The following is a 22,010-nucleotide window of genomic DNA, read 5'->3' on the forward strand; positions in this document are numbered from 1 at the left end:
AAAAAAATATACCAGTTTACAACATTAAGTTTCAACACAATCCAACTATACCATCACTGCCACAAAATTTAACCCACAATTGACAATAAACTAGTATTTCAGCAAACACATTAACCATTAATGAATATTTTAACAAAAAATATACACAATTTTAGATTTTACAAATAACTGTGTTAATACCAATATAATTAGAATAGTTACTTAACAAAATTAGAAATTCTGAATATTATATATTTGAATGAAGTTTCAGCCTAGAAAAAATTAAACTAAACTTGCAAAAAAAAAAAAGACAATAAAAAATATTAGAAAACATTAAAGGCATAGGGGGGGGGTAAACACCCTTTTTTGTTTTTTATCTTATTTTATATAGTTTTTACTAAGCTACAAGATACTTTTTACAGATTTAAGAAATTCAAAATAATATTTGAGATATAGCCAGTCAAAGTCAGAGGCAACAATAGGAACCTTATGGGAGGCGCAAACTAAAACGGCAAATAACTAGAAATCACTAAAAATCTATCTCCTCCTACGTTTTTTGAGATAACTACCTCAGATTTTAAGGAAATGTTCCTTGCAATATTTAGAAAATTCTGTCGGAACAGAATTTAAAAAAATTTAAAAATAAAAATTTTATGACAAAAAAACTAAAAATAAAATGTTTATTTATTTATTTTTTATATAAAATTTATATTTAAAAAAAATTCCTTTTGACAGAATTTTCTAAATATATCAAGGAACATTTCCTGAAAATTTGAGGTTATATCTCATGGCTATATCTTCATGGCTATATCTCAAATATTATTTTGAAGTTTTTAAATCTGTAAAAAGTATCTTGTAGCTTAGTAAAAACTATATAAAATAAGACAAAAAACTAAAAAAGGGTGTTTACCCCCCTATGCCCTTAAGTATGCAGTAATAAATCCACATAACTTAGTTTTCTACAAGCAACAAACTAAATCAAGCTAAACATATTTTATTAGTACAAACATACACAAAACTGACATACATCTACTAAGATAACGATAAGAGAACCACAAACTAAACATAGTTAAGCAATATTTGCCTGAAACATATAAACAGCAACTTTTAAATTATATGAAATTTTATTAGTTTTGTATCCATGAATTACATATGAAAATATAATCTTTTTCAGATAGTTAACACTATTACAAAAACCAACTTCAACTTATATATAAAAAAAAATATTAAAAATGGAAGCACTGAAAGACATACAAGCTTACAACGACGTCTCATCTGAAAATGAGGACATGGATGTTGATAAGAAGCACAAAAAGTCCCACAAACACAAGAAAAAGTCGAAGAAACACAAGCACCACGACAAAGATGGTGATGAAAAACATCATAAAAAGAGAAAGAAGGTCTGATTTTAAGTAATTATTAGAATAATTGAAAACAAAAAAAAACAACAACTTATATAGAGGGATAATAACTAAGATTAATTAAAAACTTAATTAAAAATTAAAGTTTAATTTTTTACAATAGTGATTTATAACTATAGGTAGTTTAAGGGCATAGGGGGGTCCATTTGATTTTTATAAGTTAATTTTATATTATAGAGTTTTATTTGAGCTATCAGACATTTTTAACCATTTGAAAAAATCTTAGTAATTATTTAGATATAAGCAATTAAAGTCTGTGACCTCAATATGTTCCTAATGGAAGGAGCAAACAAAAAACATAAAAAAAGAACATTTCACTAAAAGTTTATTTCCTCTTCATTTTTTATGCAATCTTCTTTAAATTTTTACAGAAAGTCTGTTATTTAAGGGCATAGGGGGGTAAACACCCTTTTTTGGTTTTTGATCTTATTTTATATAGTTTTTACTAAGCTACAAGATGCTTTTTACAGATTTAAAAAATTCAAAATAATTTTTGAGATATAGCCAGTCAAAGTCGGAGCCAACAATAGGTTCCTTATGAGAGGCGCAAACTAAAACGGCAAATAACTAGAAATCACTAAAAATCTATCTCCTCCTACGTTTTTTGAAATAACTACCTCAAATTTTCAGGAAATGTTCCTTGCAGTATTTAGAAAATTCGGTCGGAAGGAATTTAAAAAAAAATATTTAAAAAAAAATTTATAATAAAAAAACAAAAAAAAAACTGTTTTTTTTGTTTGTTTTTTATATAATTTTTTTATTTTCATTTTTTTTAAAAATTCTTTCCGACAGAATTTTCTAAGTATATCAAGGAACACTTCCTAAAAGTTTGAGGTAGTTATCTCAAAAAACGTAGGAGAAGATAGATTTTTAGTGAAATAGTCTATTTTTGCCGTTTTAGGTTGCGCCTCCCATAAGAAACCTATTGTCGGCTCCGACTTTGACCGGCTATATCTCAAAAATTACTTTAAATTTTTAAATCTGTAAAAAGCATCTTGTAGCTTAGTAAAAACTATATAAAATAAGATAAAAAACCAAAAAAGGGTGTTTACCCCCCCCCCTATGCCCTTAATTTCAAAAAGATTGAATGCAGGAATTTTTCTAATTTTGAATAATATAATTTTTTGTTTTTTTATCCTAAATTTTTATTTTTTAATTCTTTTAAAATTGCAACATTCAAAGTTTTTAAATTATAAACGGAGTGTTTCCTGAAAGTTTGAGGTCTATAGCGCTAAAAATGAAGGAGAAGATAGATATTTAGTGGTTTTTTAAATTTCCAAGAAGATTGTTTAAAAAAAAATTGCAGTCTATATTTTTGTATCGGAAACTTTTTATGAAAATTACAAATTCTCAAAACTTAAATAAGGTTTTTTTATATTCTATAAAAACTGGCATGTAGTTTGCATTTCAAACTTTCATATGAGATCAATGTTATTTTTAGCAAAATAAAATGTTGGACCCCCTATGCCCTTAATGATAATAATAAATGAATCAAATCAATTTAGGGGAATAGGGGAACGGCATATTTTTGCTAAAATAACATTTGCTTTTTAGATTAAATTTTGAAGTATAAACTATAAGTCAGTTTTTATAGAATAAAAAAATTATGCATTGAGATAAAATGTAATTAAAAAAAAAAAGTATTAAGGCCATAGGGGGGGGTCCGACTTTTTTTTTTACAAAAAATAACTTTGGATTTTATATGAAAGCTTTAAATACAAACTACAAGCCCGTTTTTATAGAATTCAAAAATATAATTTAACTTTTGAGATATAAAAAGTTTCCAATACAAACGTATGGACCGCAAATTTTTTGGGGTCAATTTTCTTGGAAATTTAAAAATTTACTAAAAACCTATCTCCTCCTTCATTTTTTGACCTAGAGACTTCAAATTTTCAGGAAATGTTCCTTTTAATATTTTGAAGAATCTGAATTTGGAATTTTTGAAATTTTGAAAAATAAAAATTTTATCCACAAAAAACTAAAAAAAAGGGTAGTTTTTTGACAAAAATTTTTTTTTCACTCAAAATTAAAAAAAATCCTCAATAGATCTCTTTAAAGTTTAATGATACACATTCTGTAAAAATTTGAGAAAGATTACTCAAAAAATGAAGGAGGAGATAGATTTTTAGTGAAATAGTCTTTTTTTGCATTTTAAGTTTTTGCCTTCCATAAAGAACCTATTGAACGCCCTTTCTTTGATTGCTTATATCTCAAAATTTACTTTAAGTTTTTTTAAGCGGTTAAAAAAGTCTGATAGTTCAGATTAAATTCTACAAAATAAGATCAAGTTGTAAAAAACAAAGTGGACCCCCCTATGGCCTTAACCTACAGACCATATTTTTTAATTTATTGTTTTTTTTTTTGAAGTTTAAAGAATATCTAGAAATATACCTATTTTTCTCAAGTTAGAGACCTCAAATTCTTATGATATGTATCATAAAATATTTATATAAGTCTTTCAAAACAAATGAAAAAAATATTAAAGTTCAATGTCCAAAAATCAAAAACGCCAGGAATTTTTGTTAATAAAAAAAATTGATTATAGTTCAAAAAAGTTCTTTCAATAATATTTTTTAATTTTATAAAAACTAGACTAAAAAGATATTGCTCTAAATTTGTTAGTAGATATAGATTAATAGTGAAATAAACATTTTTTGCCTTTTTAGTTTCAAGCTTCCATAGGGAATTAAAATACTTTCAAGTTTTGATAAATTCCATTTAAAATGCAACTGGTAGCATATAAAAATGTATATAAAAAGACTTAAAAAAAGTCTTTACCCTATTTGGTTTAATTTGATATAAAAAAATCATTTCGAGGTATATTTTAAATTTAACTTAAATAAAGTTTTATTTGAAATATCAATATTTTAAAACTAGATTGTTTACAAGTTTTTCATAAAATTTTTATCTTTAATTTCCCTTATGTTAAACAATTAATTGTTACCTAAAATAGTTTTTACACATTATCAATGCTAAAAACTAAAACTATCAAATGTTATTTATTATTGCTTAAAGTATAAAAATTGATTAGTTTTATTTTTTCCAGGATAAGAAAAAGAAGCACCACAGGTCAAGCGACAGTGAAGAAGTCCCCAAAAAGAAAATAAAATCTGACAAATCTGAAAATGGGAAGAATTTGGAAAATCAGGTAATTTGATTAGAAACATATTTGCAAACATACTAACAACATTTGTGCATCTCCTTAGTTTTAAATAAGTCCATATCAAATAATTTTCTAGTTTTTTTTTCATGTATAATTTTTTATTTAATAATAAGTTTATTGATTTCTAGAAAGCTGTCAGCAGTATTGCTGTTTGTACAACCATAAATACTGTTGTTCCTACATCACACTGTTGTAGAGTTCATTTTTTAGTTTTATTTTACACTTTTAAGTTTCAAAAAACTTAACATGTTATTAATTATTAAGTGGAGTTAACAAAAATAAAGATATAGTTGCACATAAGAGTAGTACATTTTAGTGTATTTTTCAAACATATTAACTGCTATAAAATACATAGCACAACTATATAAAATTTTCCAGCTTCACAGTACTATTTATAAGAGTAATTTTAATTCCTTTCTAAAAGTCCCATTGTCAAAATAAACAAAAGTACAAATAAACAATAGTTTTAACTTATTCATAATTACTATATTTTTATTAAGGGCATAGGGGGGATAAACAACTTTTTTCACAACTAATCTTATTTTGTAGAGTTGTACCAAGCTAAAAGTTGTTTTTTACATATTTTTACTGTTCAAATTAATCTTTGAGATATAGTGCGTCAAAGTCAAAGAGTACAATAGGTTTCTTATGAGAGATGCAAACTAAAAAGGCAAAAAAAAACTGATTCAATAAAAATCTATCTCCTCTTTCGTTTTTTGAGACAAATAATTCAATTTTTTTAGAAATGTTCCTTGCAATATTTAGAAATAACTGTCCCATCAAAATTTTGATAATAAAAAATAAAATACAAAATATTTTTAAAAATATTAAGGAACATTTCCTGAAATTTGAGGTACTTATCTCAAAAAACAGAGATGGAATTGTTATTTTAATTTGATTGCTATTTTAGTTTTCTCCTCCTATAAGTAACCTATTGTACTCTCCAACTTCAACCGGCTATATTTTAGAAATTATTTTGAATTGTAAAAATCTGTAAAACGTAACTTGTAGCTTAGATAAAACTCATAAATTAAGATTAAGTTGTGGAAAGTCATCTACAACCCCCCTATGCCCTTAAGTAGTTCAAAGGTCCAATTAAGTTAAGAACTTGTAGGTCTAAAATTAAAAAAAATGTTTGTCAACATTCACCAATCATAGTAGAGATGATTTAGCTTAGTTTATTTGTCCTGTTGTTTTCATGTATAGTTTTAAGATAGCTCCATTGAAAATTATTTTAATTAGCAATATTTCAATTATTGCAACTTATTCGTCTTAATGAAAGTACCAAATGATAAAATGTTTTTCATTTAAGTTTTATTTCATTTTATAATAGTTTTCTATTGTAAATTTAGATGATCAAGTGTCTTAGCTTATTAATGTTTTTTTTTTGTGTTAATCTAAAACACTTTATATGCTAGTTTTGACATTTTATAGTTAATACTAAACATATTTACTTTTAAACAACATTTTATCCAACAGTTTCCCAGAAATAATAATGAGTATATTTTATGTGTTTCGTGATACTTATGTTAAAAGAACAAAACTGAATATTTTGGTATATTAATAATTTCTTTGATTAATTACAATTTTACTCTTTATACAGTCTCCCATCGTAATAGAGGACGATCAAATGGATCAGGCCGACATCGACGACCTCGAAAAGAAGAAGCAGGAACTTTTGAAGCAACTGCAACAATCCGAGTTAGATGCAAGCAGTAAGAAGAAGCATAAGAAAGACAAAAGAGATAGGAAGGTTAGAATTACTAGATTGATTGCTCATTTAAGTTTTATTTAAAAAGTCTATATGTTTTAGATTTAAAAGCCAGCTTAAACAGTTTAAAGTTCGTATTTACAGTTTTAAGAAGTTGTTAAAAAAGGAGATTACATAGTGTAAATTTTAAATAAAATAAAGTTAAAGTATACACCAAATCAAACCAAATTTTGAAATATTTGTAAGTTGTGCATATTTTAACATAGTTTTGTTAAATTTTCAATAAATGCATAATGAAACTGTAAATAAATAAAACATATTTGATTACCATAATTAGATTATTGTAAAAATGAAACATACATTTTTAGGAAAAATCCCCCAAAGAGAGAAAGTCTCCGCTCAAAGAGAGCAGGTCCCGCGAAAAGAAGAAGTCCAGCGAGAGGTCCCGCGATGACGACAGGAAGAGGTCCAGGGAAAGGTCCAGGAGCAACCGCAAGGACAACGGTCGTCACGGAGACAGATCGGACAGTCGCCATGGAGACAGGGGTCGCTCGGACAGAAACAGGGACGAGTCTTCAAGAAGGGGCGAAGTTAAAAGACGGTCCAGGTAATTATTTAAATTTCTTGTACTTTAAAAATGGTAGTGTTTTACTTGAATGTATTTTTAAAATTGAAGTGCATTGTAAATGGATAATATTAAGTTTTTTGATGCGTTATTATTAAAAGTAAAATAGGTTATAGTATAAAAAAAACTTTAACGAAATATATTGTACTAATGTGTAGAAGCAGAGAAAGGTCATATTATGATAGAAGAAGATCAACGAGGTAACATTATTCTAATTGATTAACAGTTGTCTATTTGATGTTCTGCATAAGTTAAAAATATTTGATTAGTGTTTATACAATCAGGCTATTGAATATACTTTCTCATTGTGTACTATTGCTTTATTTTAATTGATAAACATTTTTTTTTGACGATCTTAATGATATAGTTATGTTTATACATTCAGCTGATTTCAGGCTATTCGAATATATTCTCTCAAAGTATTTTATAGCAAGAAATAAAAATATAAGCAAGAGAAACTTTTAATGTATTTCAATTGTTTAAGTATTTTAATTATTATTAAATTATTTTTTAAAATATTTAAATATTTACTATATTATTCACATATAGAAAGTATCACTAACACTTATACAAATTTAATTAATATCACAGAGAACGTTCAAGAGACAGGTCATCGAGAAACGAAGTCAGTGACAGAAGAAGAACCGACGAGAGCAGAAGCAGAGTTGACAGAAGGTTTGTGATTTATTATAAAAAACTTTATATGGGGTCTTTTAGTTAATGAATATTTTGTCAACTTAAGCTATGGTAAAAACTAAAAGCATTTAAAGTAAAGTATAATTGAATAGTGATTAAAAATAAAGCTAATAGATACAAGGTTTGTGATTTATTATAGAAGAAGTTTATGTAGCCTGAAAAAATGGATTGTCAACTTAAAGTATGATAAAGGTAAAACAAAGGTAAAAATAAGGCACATTGACATTGGTTAAAACAAAAGCTAATTGATATGAGCTTCTTAAGTAATTGCTACAAGTACCAAATGCTATATTTAATATGCTACTAACAAGCTCTTTGTTTTTTCCCAGCTCTGGTTTTTCAATTTAATTTTCTATAAAAAATTATCTAGTTACCCTTTAAAATACACCAACCTAAAAACTCAATCCTAAATAGTAAGTATATAAAGTTATTTTAAAACAACAATATCAGTTTTACATATCAGTTTGCAGCAAATATACACAATTGTTGTAATTAAATAAATCTCTTTATTTTTCAGATCACGTGATAGAAGATCACCGCGCTCAAGAAGGTCCAGGTCGCGCGACAGGAGAAGCAGATCACGTGATAGGAGGAGGTCGAGATCATCCAGGCGTGACGAAAGAAAGAGGAAGGACGATGACAAGTTCAAGGGAACTTTCAGCGAGGGACTTGGTAATAAGAAGCAAGAATCATCTGACAGTGAAGATGTTAGTTTTATGTTTAAATTTTCTCGCTGGTAAAATAATTTACAAAGAATAATATAATAAGTTCTTGTGCACGGGAGTCTAATAATAATATATATATTTTTATTAAATGAAATGGTGTTGTAAGTCAGAACAAAATATTTGTTTATCATGATGACCAGAAGTAGAATTTACTTATCATTAAAGAAAATTACCTATCAAAAAGTTTTAATATGAATTTTAATAAAAAAATGTTTTGCTTAATAGTATTAATTTTATATCAACAGCTTGCAAACGTTGACTTGCCATCATCGGAAGACGAGGAGGATTTGATTGAAAAGAGGAAGTTGAAAAGATTGGAAATTTTGAAAAAGCACCAGCAAGATCTTCAAAATGGCTGTGTTGGTTAGTAGAAAATGTAGTTATTCTGAAAATAAAAAATTTTTCAGAAGTTTCAAGATGTTTATAAAAATTAAAGTTAATATTTAAAAAAGTAAAATTCTATCTTGTTATTTTGTTTAAATTTAAATAGTTAAGTGTATTATGTTTCTTGTAAGTATTTTACTTAGAATTTAAATTAGATGTAAGCTATATTGGAGTTCATGTAGGTACATATATATATATATATATATATATATATATATAATCATACTTTATATAACACTGCTAAAGATCAGTGTTACAATGGATATTTTGTGCTAATTTATTACTTCTGTATAGTTTTAGGGATTAAGGTGTTGGGCTACCACAGAATGTATAAAGGTTTTATTAAGGTATGAGATTTAAGAATTAGTATTTGATAGTTTAAAGATTTAATGGAATGGCTTAAATTTAATTTAATTGAACAATACTATAATTGAACAATGGCTGTGTTGGTCAGAAGAAAGAGATATTTATTTTTGATATATAACATTTTTCGATTTCTTATAGAACTTTTTATGAAAATTGAAGTAAGAAATGAACTTAAAATCGAATAATTTGTTAGTTTTAATAAATGTTTGCTCTATATATTAAACCTAAGTTGAAAATAAATTGTTGTGTTACTAAAATTATCAAGGTAAAAATAGTACTACACTTGTGAGACAGTTTACATGAGCCATTTATGTATATAAAGTTGTATTACATTTATTAAGCTAATTTTAAAGGGTGTTAATTAGATTTGAGAGTGATGGTTTTAAAGGACTATAAGTTTAGATTAAAGATAATTGTTTACAGGGATAAGAGTTTAATATTATAGCTAAGAATGAATTATGTGTTTAAAATTGTAGGATTAAGAGTAGGAAGTTAAAATTTGCAATATACAAGGTCTAAGATTATATACAGTGGATAAGATTATGCGTTAAAGTTGAGTTTTTTGTTCTACTCCTGTATAAAAATATGTAATTTAGGACTTGTATGGCTTAGATTAAGTCTTACCTGTGCAGAATTGACCACCCGTACAAGTATGTAAATCAAGTATTGCACATTTAATGTTTAACTGAACTTAAAAATAATTTTCACCACAGGATACTCTGCAAAAGCGGACGAAGCAATGCAACTGGAAAACGACGCCGTCGAATCGACTTTGAGAATTGCGGGGTTCTCACCCGCGGAAAGCCCCCAAAGCAGGAAGACATTTTCCATTTCAAGTAAATCTTCGTACAAGGATTCGCCACTGACCCGGTACGTTCAGTTTGTTTTAGTGTATGATATTGTTTATGAAAAAATATATTTATGATATATTATAAGACCATTATTTTTATTTTTTACTAAATTCTTTTTATGTAGTTATAACAATTACTGGTAAATATCGGTAACTTAGGGAATTTTTAATTAGTAAGGTATATTGTTTGTATATGTATATATATGTATTTATGATATATTATAAGATTATCATTATATTTTTTATTAAAAGCATTTATATGTAGTTAAAATAATTACTGGTTAATATCGGTAACTTGAGTCGGTTTATTTTTCATTACTAAGGTAAATTTAAGTATCTATTTAAAATTTAAGAAGTATGTGTCATAATTTTGTTGGCAATCTGTCTATAACAAAAGAATCTCATATTTTTAACACCAATAGGTAAAATAAATAAAACTGTACTTGAGTTTTAATAAAAAAATCATTGCAAACTAACACACTATAATTAAAACCTTAAGTATAAAAGCTTTTTAGAGTAAAATAGTGTTTAGTCTTAGCTGTAGAATAATTTATCTATTAAATCGTTTAAATTGAGTTAATTAATTTATAATTTAAAAAACAGATCTAAAATTTAATTAGTATTTTCTTAATAATATACGGTAATTAGTTTTAAATTATGTTAATAATGTCTTGGGAAATCAAATCATTGAAAGTTTTTGTGGTCAAAACTGGTTAGTTTCATTCTTCTTTTAGTAGTTTAAGACTTAAATCTAAGATAAAGTCATCTATGTTTGAGGTTTTCAAATTTTTTTTTAAATGAATTAAATAATTAGTTGGACTTTTTATACAAAGTTAATTTTTATATTAAATCAACGTTACCTCAATTTTTCAGTGATATTTTTTTGTTCAGCTTTAGTACTTAATTCTTAAACAAAACATCATTATATTTAAAAAAGTATATTTTTGCATATTATCATAATTCTAAACATAATACTTGGTTCAGAATATGGCCAGCTGACTTATACTAGCTGAGAAAATTATCAAAGGTTTCCGTCGGAATTTCTAATAGTTAGTTCAATAAGCAAGCATCACAAAAGTTTTTTTTAAATTAAAACTAAATTAAATTCATTATTGAAATATTTTACTTAATTGGACGTGGTTTAAAGAAAAAGTACTTATGTTGTAAAAACAAAAATAAATATAAGATTAAGAACAGTTGTTTTAAAGTAGAACTCAGCATAAAAATAATTAAACAATCATAATGGAAGACATTAGTAATAAAATTATATGAAACGCTATTTTTTGGATTTAAATTAAAGTAAAATCACAAAAAAACTGCAAACAAGTCATTTTAGTTTCTAAGATGGTTTTTAGAATGAAATATACTATTTCATAAAGTTTTTTTCAACAATGATACCTAAGTTTACTATTGAGTTTATGGCAATTTGATAACTTTTTTAGTTAGTCTATGTTGAAAATTTTCAAAAAATTCTTTCAAAAACAAAACTAAATGTTTAATAAATTATAGTGTTAGTAACTATTTTCTTAATAAAACTTTTTTTTTTAATATTTAAACTATTTTATAAAATACAAGTTAAATAAAAGTGTTTAACTTTTAACTTTGAAATTTTGAACTTCAATACTATTTCTAAACATAATTATAATGAAAAACAAAAACCACAGTATGAATGTTTTTTAAGTATGATTACACACCAAGCGTGTTATATCAAACATTTTTCTCCCAAATTACGTACTTTTATTTATTTGCTCAAAATACCCGTTATGCAACGTTGGAAAACACACAACAAAATTTTTAATATTCAAATAAATTCAGATCTCCAGTTAATTCTCAAACTTCAAATTCTGTGTATAGTAACAATAATGGATCCCAGCAAAATTCTGTTGTTGAACAACCTAGTGTTGAACAAGATAAAATTGAACCACCAAAGTTAGTTTTATAAAAATTACAGTTATAGTTTATTTATATTTGAACATTTGAATTAAGTTTAATATAAAACGCTGTTCTTGTTTATTTGAAATTCAATTTATATTTGATAAGTTTTGTGATTATTTTAGTACTACAATATTGTTTACTTATTTGATAAATTTACTTTGCTCTTGATTGTCATTATATATCTACATTGTGATTATAAAGTTTTTTTAAAAAACTTATTTGACTTTTTGTACATTTTTAAAGTTAAAATTTAAAAGTTTTTAGTTTTTGGTTTTTCTTGTTTTGTAAACAGTTAGGTTTCATAAGTTTTAATTTGTAGTTTTGTTTGCTTAAAGGATAAGTTTATTTGCTTTTCTATAAACGTTGTTTTGTATGTTTAAAATTTTATAATATCATAAATGATTTCTATAACTACATGGATTAAAAAGTTATAAACGGTATAAAAATGAACTAAACAAAACTTAGAAAAAATTGTATTCTAATATTCTAATTCAAGTGTTAAAATGTTACTCAGTAACAAGTGTCTAAATAATTCATGTGACCATAACAATGAAAGCATATCAAAATTTATGTAAGAAACATTAAAGATCCTCCATTATGATGTTTGTAAAAATAAAAAATATAAATATAAACAGTGACTTAGTAACTATTGTGATGCTGTCATTAGTAACACATTTAACTTTGTTTTTCAAAAATATTATCAAATCTTAAAGTAACTTCACTATTTATTTAGATTATAAACTTTTTGCTTTAAAAAGTTTTTAGTGTTTATTTTGTAATAAAGTTGTTTTATAACAAATTGGTTTGAAAATTAAATTAAATATACTTTAAAAATAGATTAAATGATTTCATTTATTTTCAGAGGTAAGAAAACAATATAAATAGAATGAAATAGATTTATAAATCATTGCTTTTATGTTCGAATTTAATTACATTGATTGAAATAAATAATGCTACCTCAGCATTCAAAAATAAAACAATTTAGCCAGTAAAGCGAACTATCAATAATTTATGTGACGATTATATTTGAAAAATATATTTTCATTTATTGTTTTAAACGCGTCATTACTGCAATACGTGATGTTAATAATTTATAAATCATCACATGCTTTTATGTTTGTTTAGAATAAACTTAAGAATAGATAGCTTGAATTATTTAACCTCTATTTCTTGCAGAATTTAATTGTAATTGCGTGTTTTAATAAGTTTTTTTATGAATTTTTTATAAGTAGGTTAGTATCAGGGCTGCAACTTTATCTGGAATCCTGGAAAAACCTGGAATTTGACAATTAAGGCAAAAACACCTGGAAAGACCTGGAATTTAAGAAATTTTGAAAAAAAACCTGGAAAAACCTGAAATTTTAAGAACTTTAACATCCTCAGTAGTAAAGTTTTGGTTTGACTCAAAAAGTTTATCATATAGATAAAAAATTTAAGTCATTACCATAAATTTTTTTAATTAAAAATCACATTTTAAGTAGCTTTACAGTACCTTTTCAATCTTTTTATACTATTTAGCACAGTTTCTTACCTTAAATTTAATTTTAAACTAAAAATAGACCCAAGAATGTGTATTTTAAAAAACCTGGAAGAAATTTGAAAAACCTGGAAAATTTTTTGAAAAGACGAGTGGCAACCCTGTTAGTATACACCAGAGTTTCTCAAGACAATTTTCTTTAACTTTTCTTTTTCAAAAAGTAACAAATGATCGTCCCCCCACTACTTATAAACCCCAGTATAAGTTTTGAATTTTTTAAAGTAAACCTAAACACCTCTTATTGCCCCTGACTTGCTAAGATGGCCTGCAAAGGGGATTTATGGTTCGCTTTGGGAAGCCTGGTCTACACCATTGTATACCAGCAAAGTTTTTGAGTTGATGCCTAAAGGTTACCGTAACAAGGAGTTATCTTTAAATTATGAAGATAATACATTGGTAATAATATTAATACTCTAAAAATAATAAACTTCAAACACAAGATATACAAACACAAAACTTCAAAAAACCTTGTAAGATAATTTCATCTCAAAAAAGAGCTTCATGAAGCGTGATTAAAACAGTCTTGCATAAGTAAATAATGATAATTATTTTCAAAATTCTTTAATAATCAATTTCACCATTTATTTTTATATTACAATATCCAAACTCATAACAAACACTTAAACAGACCACCATCTCAACAACAGCAACAAGACGACGAATCATCGGAGGAAGACATGTTCAGTGAAAATTTCGTGCCTACCAAAACACAAGTTAAAAGGGGCACTGATGGCCACAATGAAAATTTACAGGTGAAAAAAAAATTGTTATTTATTAATATAAATGTTTAGTGAAAATTTGTACCCGCTAAACTTAAAGTTAAGATGGGTACTGCAGGCCATCATAATGAAAATTTAATTATTAACATATCAGCCGTTTGATGTCTCAAACGTCACTTTGAATATAAAAAGGTAAAATCTTTCTATTATTTCAAAAAATAAGTCTAAAATGACTTAAAAACACTGAAAATCTTTACCTTGAAAAATATTAAAATTGAAACACTTGTAATCACCTGGTATTTTTTATTTCTATTTATCCTTGCAAACTACACAGGATATTTAGAGATTTTAAAGGTTGTACTTTTTGCACAACTAGTTTGTCAAGACTTGACGCAATTTAATATAACATTAAGAAACTATACAATTCAAAACAACTAGACTTACAAATACTATAAATATTGCAACTTTTATTGACACCAGTATTATCAACAGGACAATTGGACTGACAGTCAAGGGTACTACCGAGTCAGCATTGGAGAAGTGTTAGACAAAAGATACGAAGTATACGGGTTCACTGGGCAAGGTAAATTCATACATTTCATATGTTCTTTATTTATTTCATAGCTTTTGTTGAATATGTATATGTTTCATTTTACTTGTTTTTATTCACCTGTCGTTTATATATTATTTAATTATTATTTTGTTCTTAAAGTTAGTATTTTTATTTAATTGTTTATTAATATAGCAAGTAAATATATATATATTAAGTTAGTAGATGTATATATTCAAGGTGGTTCATTTAAATATTTATTTATGTACGTAATATAATAAAAACAAATGTTTTAAACAGTGTATTAAGATGTTTTAATTTTTATATAACTTATAGGTGTATTCAGTAACGTGGTAAGAGCTAGAGACAAGGCCAGGGATCAGAATGAAGTTTGCATCAAGATTATCAGGAAAAACGATCTCATGCACAAAACTGGTTTGTTTTTGTTTATATTATCTTATAATCTTAAATACATATATACCTTTTTTATGTTCAACTTAGATCAGGGTTCGTTTTTCAACAAAACTGGTTTGTTTTTATTATTAAAAAAAATATTTCAGTTTTATTGTATTACGTTTAGAAATATATTTTTAATTTGTTAAGTTTGTGATTAAAGTTAATATCTTTTATTTGCTGAATTTTTTAATTGTTTGCATAAGAAATCAAGAGACTTATATGATATGTTGCTATGTAAAAATACTTAAACATTACTTATATAATTTCCTCTTCATCGTTATGAGAACTTTTATTGTATCAAATAAAAATTTACATAAACTAAAGTTAAAAAGAATTAAACTCAAGTGTTTATTTGTATAAGTTTTGATAACAACAAAATTTATCACATATATTTTTGTTTAAGCATGTTTATAGTAGAAATTACAATTTTAACAATTAATAATAACTGATTCAACCTAATTTTAGGATTGAGGGAGTTAGAGTTTTTGAAAAAGTTAAATGAAACAGATCGTGATGATAAATACCATTGTTTGCAATTATACAGGTAAAATGTTTTATTTTGTTGTACAAGTTAAATAGTTAATATGATTACAATAATTATGATTAATACCATTGCCTTCAACTACCAGATAATATAGTTTCTTAGTTTATTTTTATTATTCTACTATAAGTATAACCTGTGTTCAAGAACAACTTTTTGTTTAATTTTGTGCAGGTAAAGCAATTATGTTGAGTATATCTAAGCATAATATCAATTGTACTATAATGTAAATAATACGTTTATTATTATTTGCAGGCAATTCCAACACAAGGGCCATTTGTGTTTAGTATTCGAATCACTAAACATGAACTTGAGGGAACTATTGAAGAAATATGGCAATGGCGTCGGACTCAATATTAAAGCTGTAAGTTTTGTTGTTTCGTATTTACTTTATTGCTATCTTAAAATTTTAGAACTATATGTAGCAAGTTAAGTGGTAAGTTTAATACTATCTTATCAGAAAGTTCTACTGATAGAAAGTAAGTATCTGAAAGTATTTATTTTAAAAATTCTGATTTACAGGTATGTTTATGAACACACGGACTGAGATAAACATTTAAAATGAAACTTACTGAAGCATGTGCTTTTGATAAAAATTAATTTTAATTATAATTAAAAATTTTAATACTTTGCTAGCTTTAAACAGGCTTTCTAAAAAACCTTTAATCCTGGTAAAACCTGGAATTTGAGAAAACTAAAAAAACCTTGAATTTTTAAGAAAATCACTAAAAAACCTGGAATTATTTATTAGATTTTAATGATGTTCTCTTTTAATATACTAGCAAAACACAATTAAAATTAAAATAATCTTTCCACAGATACAATGAATTTATAATCAAGAATAATTAATTATAAAATCAATCAGGGTAAAAAATGACATAAACTGTTACTTAAGTTAGTTATAAGTTTGTACTCAAAACAATTCTTTTATAGAGTGTCAAAGATGCAGTTAATAAATTATAGAGAAGTTAAATTTATACTTGACATAGTTATAGAAGCCTTAATAGCTAATTAGTATTTATTTTTTTAAATTTCCACAGGTACAGTCATACTCCCAACAACTTTTCATGTCGCTCAAACTGTTGAAGAGATGCAATTTGTTGCACGCAGATATAAAACCAGACAACATATTGGTCAATAAAAACCACACCGTTCTTAAACTTTGTGATTTCGGTAGCGCAAGTCACATTGTAGATCAGGAAATTACTCCCTACTTAGTTTCAAGGTTTGTCTTTTTGGTTTTTATTGTATTTTATGTTATTGTTAGGTTAATCACTTTTAATTTTCATGTACTTTGATAAATGCTGAACAGATGAACACCATACTTTTTAAGGTTACACTAAACATATTAAAAGGTATTTAGTAGTAGTTAACATGAAATAGTTTTTTTGGTTAAAATAAGTTGATGTAAGGTTCGATGCAATGTGGTGCTATTTTATACTTACTTTTGTTAAAAAAAACTTAAGAATTTAAATAATTTTGTATTTTATTTTTCATATTTTTATCACATTTTTGATCAGGAAATCTTAAATTATATCTGTTCAGGTATAAAACCAGTTCTTGTTTTAAAAGTATCTTTATCTTACAATTGTGTAAAAAGCATCTTGTACCTTAGTTTGAACTCGATAAAATAAGATCAAATTGTGAAAAAAGTGATTTACGTGCCCTTAAGTAAGTTGTAATGTAAAAGAGTTATTTTTTATTGTATTTGTACCACACTTTCAACAATTTCAAGAAAAGTTTTTTTTCTAAATCGATAGTTTAGCATCAAAGCAAAAAAACTTTCTAATAATTTAATGTTCACATTATGGTTTGTAAGGCCTGTCATTTTTGTCTTGTTTAAAAATTACTAGTTTTTCAAAAGCTAGGTTAAGTACAAAACAACTACTTTACCACTTTATTTGACTCGTATTTATGTTAATCAATGGCTTAAAAGTCTCGTGTAGTTAGTTAAAGTATAGTTGACTGTTTAAACCTTTTGTTAATTAAACTATAAATAACTGTTAAGTACTACCCAAAGTTTATTTCATAAGATACTTAAGTGCTGTTATAACAGAAGTTGAGTAGGCTTAGTTAAAAAAGTGTTATCCAGCCCTCGCTTAAGCTCTTTTATTATTTGTTTTACTAGTTGTAGTTTTTTTTACTGTGAAGTCAATGATACTAACACAACATCCAAGTTATTATAAAAAAAAGCAACAACTTCAGAGTTTTTTATTTTGTAATTGACAAAGTGTACAGTAGGCTTATTTAAAATGTGTTGTGCAGCCCTTTTATTATATTTTTATCAGTTGTATTATATCTACTTCAAACTAACTGTGAAATTAATGACACTAACTCAACATCAAATTTGCTATTCAAAAAACGCAACAACTTCAAGATTTTTTGTTTCAAAAATAAGGTTTTATTAATGATAAATAGTTTTAGATTAAGTTACAAAAATACAGATTAGTTTAAAGTAGTTTTGTAAATTAAAAAAAAACATTTCAATAGTTTTTACAAGTATATAAAAAAGTAAAAAAAGGCTCAGAATCAAAAAAAGATTCATAGAAAATAAGACAATGAATTTCTTAGTTTAATAGATTAAATTGTAACCTACCATAAATTGATAAAGTGAATATTGTTTGGCATTATATATTCAGTAGGCGTTTTTCAAAACACACCAAAGTTTATTTAAAAATTAAGGTTTTTTTGGAAAATAAAACAAAAATCAGTAATAGAAAGTAGATCCACTTGTTTAACTTTATTAGTATTATCAAAATTGTTATGTGCAAAATAAAATTTGATATAACTCAAATGATGTTTTTAACTTAAATCCTATAATTTATATTAAAATGTAACATTAAATTTTAACTAAGATCAAGCACTTTTGGTAATATTAGATACTAGTTGCAACTAGTAAAGATAATAACTATTTGTAATATGTCCGTAAAGTTTTATTTGGAAATTATAAATGATAGCATTAATGAAACTCAAGTTTTACACTCCAGTTTAATCTAATAGTTAATTTGTAATAAAAATCAACATTTTTAACGAAGTTTAAAAACAAAATTAAAGAAGATGTTGAAAGTAAAGTTTTTAGCTTATATATTTTGTATAAAAAAGTTAAATTTAATCCTATTAATGTGGATTTAATTACTATATAAAAGCTCAATGAGTTGTACCAACCGTTATGTGTATTTATAATAACTAAAAATCAAGTAAAAGTAATTACAATATTTATAATTATAACTTTTTGTGTTGGATTTGTTTTAAAATACTTATACACTATAAACTGAATTGAAACAATAATTATTTAGCATATTTGAAAAATAAATTTGTATAATTTTTTCAACAGATTCTACCGAGCACCAGAAATTATACTAGGATTGAAATACGACTATGGTATTGATATGTGGTCAATTGCCTGTAGTATTTACGAATTATATACTGGAAGAATTCTTTTCCAAGGTTTGTTATTGTTTTAATTTATTTTAGCTATAAACCTATACTTTACAGGTTAAATCACTACATGCAGCAATTATAAATATATTGAAATGATAACAGAACTTTAATTTAAATTTATTTAAATAGTTTTAATGATATTTTTTTTTCTTTAAATGATTGAACTAACTTGAACAACAATCGAATTTGTGTTCGCTTTTACTAAACTGTTATAAAATTTTCTAGGTAAGTCAAACAATCATATGCTTAAACTGATGATGGATATTAAGGGAAAAATTCCACACAGAGTCATAAAGAAAGGAGAACTGAAAGGTAATTTTTTTTAGTAGAAAGTTTCTACAATGTGCTTTAAAACACAAACAATAAATCGACTATGAACTTTTGATAAGTTACCTTACAGAGTTATTAAAAAAGCCATTTAAAAAACTATTAGTTAATTAATTGTTGTCAATACTTAATTTCTTTTTTAATTATCAAAACAAAGTTTTTTTTTATATTAAGATTTATTTGATACTAAATACTTTTGTAAAGTTCTGCTTCAAAAGCTTAAAGATTTATTGTTAACTAAATAAAATTAAAAGGGTTTAAGAACCTGCATTAAGACTATCCTAAGATTTAGTTGTTGCCACACAGCTAGGGTTGCCACCAAACCAGGCTTACTCAGGCTGGTTTGAAGTATCTTAAGCAGGACTTTTTACCTTAATAAGTGGAAACCCTGTACCTTTCAACTCAGTGTTTATATTTTAAATCAAATAATGATAAATATGCTTGTAAAATACCATCTATCAAAAGCTTTAAAGTTTTTATACAACAACCACCATCAAAACTTCCGCTGCGTTAAATATTAACAAATCTCTGGTTACCCCATTGAGATAACAGTTTTAAAGCTACACAAAGCTCATTTGTTATTCTAGCAATATTCTAACCATCATTTCCTTCCAACAGACCAGCACTTCGACGCAGCTCTCAATTTCTGCTACGTCGAGTCGGACAAGATCACGGAGAGGGAGAAAATCACCGTCATGTCCAACATTTCCCCCAAGCACGACCTGAAGAAGGAAATTTGCCAGGGAATCGGCAAGTACAACGAGTTCCAGGCCAGGAAGACGGAACAGCTCGCCGATTTGCTGGACAAGTGCCTTCACCTCGACCCCCAGAAGAGGCTGACGGTCAGCCAGGCCATGAACCACGACTTCATCACCGAAAAGTGCATATTTTGATAAAGAGTGAAAAGGAAGCGGGAAAATGTTCGGGCTTGAAAGTTGTGATTTTTAGTAGATACTTTAAAATTTCTCAATTTTTAATTTAATTGCTTGATTTTAAGTTGTCTTTTAAGTGATTACTAACTTTAACATTGTCGCTAATTACTGAATGTTAACTGAAATTCCAAGCCATTTTCTCCGTACTCTCAAGATACTTCTAGGAAATTTACAACAGTTGGATTGGCACTCTTCGGACTAGAACTTTGTGTGATTTACTTATGACATTGATATGGTTGTTTTTATTCGTTTGATTATTTTTAAGTGTAGTTCGTTTTTATAAAAGTTGTAAACGTTTTTTTGCTTCCAAGGTAACAAGAAAAGTACCTTTCAAAAGTGGTCAAAAAGTGTTCTTCGAAATGCTATTTGTGTGAGATCTTCAGTCAAAGCCACACCAATATATGGTATTAATGAGATAAAAGTTTTTTTATCTTTTATACATAAGTGTCTAAACCCTAAAGTAAAAATAAAACTTAAATTTTTTTATGATAAATTTTTGTTAGTAGTTTTAAACTTGTTGTACTTTTCAATTAGTGTATTTTAATGATACCTTTTTAATTATTAACTATTCTTTTACCATTTGTAATAAACTGATATAGTTAAAACGTATTTATTTGTTACTTGTTTTAACAACATAATATGTATAGTTAAGTTTTAAAGTACAGTATAAATGTTTTTTATTGAAATTTCAGGCAAAGAAAAAATCTGGTAATCCAAATTCAAACTAGTGGCAACTATGTATCTGCTATTGATGCTAAAGGTATAGCTATTAAGAAACCACATAGTTTATATTATAAGTAGTTTTAATTTAAAATAGTTTTATGGTATGAATACACTGTAGTTTGTAAAGCTGTAACTGTTTCTTAAGTGAAATTTCTACATTAGAACAAAATTTATGTATTTTTATTTATTTATGCGACGCTGGACCTCTGAGAAAACGAAGAAAATTCAATCTTCTTTACTGCCTCTGTCAAAAAAGTCTTTCTACTCCAGGGCTTCATACTGCTTCACTGTCAAATCTTTTTTTATCAGAAAGCGTGGATCCTTCATATAATATTATGACGTCATAAGTTGAAATTTGAAGTGTTTTTTATGACTGTATTCAAGTAACTGATAAATTTTAATTATATTTTGCAGTTCTCAAGCAGATATCTTCTCTCTGCAAACCTCTACATACGGACTACAACTTCTACAAAAACTGTCCAGTTAAATTTCAGTATAACAGGGTTGCCAAAAACCTGGAATTTGACAATCTAGGCCAAAAAACCTGGAATTCTGAATAAAAAGTACTAAAAAAACCTTGAATTTTTAACAATTTTAACATGTTAAGTAGTAAAATTTCAATTTGACACAAAAAATCTATCATGTAGATAAAAAGTTTTTGTCATAATTTTTTATTATATTAAACATAAGTATTTTTTATTTTGAAACATATTTAAAGTAGCTTTACAGTATTTTTCCAATGTTTTTGTACTATTTAACACAGTTTCTTATCTAAAACTTAACTTTAAACTAAAAATAATCTCTAAAATGTGTAGTTTTAGAAACCTGTATAAAATTTTGGAAACCTAGTTAAAATTTGCCAAAAATCTTTGGGAACTCTGGTATGAAACCATAAGATTGTTATGTTTTGACTAAAACTAAATAGA

At 26.0% G+C, this 22,010-nt stretch overlaps 1 protein-coding gene across 3 annotated transcripts; it reads left to right on the forward strand.

Moving 5' to 3' along the window:
* Positions 1-1,157: 1,157 nt before the first annotated feature.
* LOC145849058 (uncharacterized) lies at positions 1,158-21,783 on the forward strand. 3 transcript variants are annotated; one of them, XR_014372311.1, is made up of 20 exons: positions 1,158-1,379; positions 4,450-4,551; positions 6,170-6,319; positions 6,646-6,884; positions 7,494-7,577; positions 8,116-8,305; positions 8,569-8,686; positions 9,787-9,943; positions 11,739-11,852; positions 14,024-14,147; positions 14,607-14,697; positions 15,001-15,099; positions 15,586-15,664; positions 15,917-16,025; positions 16,702-16,886; positions 18,996-19,108; positions 19,328-19,414; positions 20,048-20,765; positions 21,054-21,431; positions 21,499-21,783. XR_014372311.1 is itself a non-coding variant. In XM_082954148.1 (18 exons), exons 1-18 carry the CDS (start codon positions 1,212-1,214, stop codon positions 20,320-20,322), a joined length of 2,484 nt encoding a protein of 827 aa, XP_082810274.1. In that variant the 5' UTR covers positions 1,158-1,211; the 3' UTR covers positions 20,323-20,966. The 3 variants fall into 3 exon arrangements, 1 of the variants encoding a protein (XP_082810274.1); XR_014372310.1 differs by having other exon boundaries at positions 21,054-21,783; XM_082954148.1 differs by lacking the exons at positions 21,054-21,431; positions 21,499-21,783 and having other exon boundaries at positions 20,048-20,966.
* The last annotated feature ends 227 nt before the right edge of the window (positions 21,784-22,010 follow it).

Source organism: Thalia democratica, chromosome 1 (assembly GCF_965202585.1).
Source record: "Thalia democratica chromosome 1, ktThaDemo2.hap1.1, whole genome shotgun sequence".
Classification (NCBI taxonomy): domain Eukaryota; kingdom Metazoa; phylum Chordata; class Thaliacea; order Salpida; family Salpidae; genus Thalia; species Thalia democratica.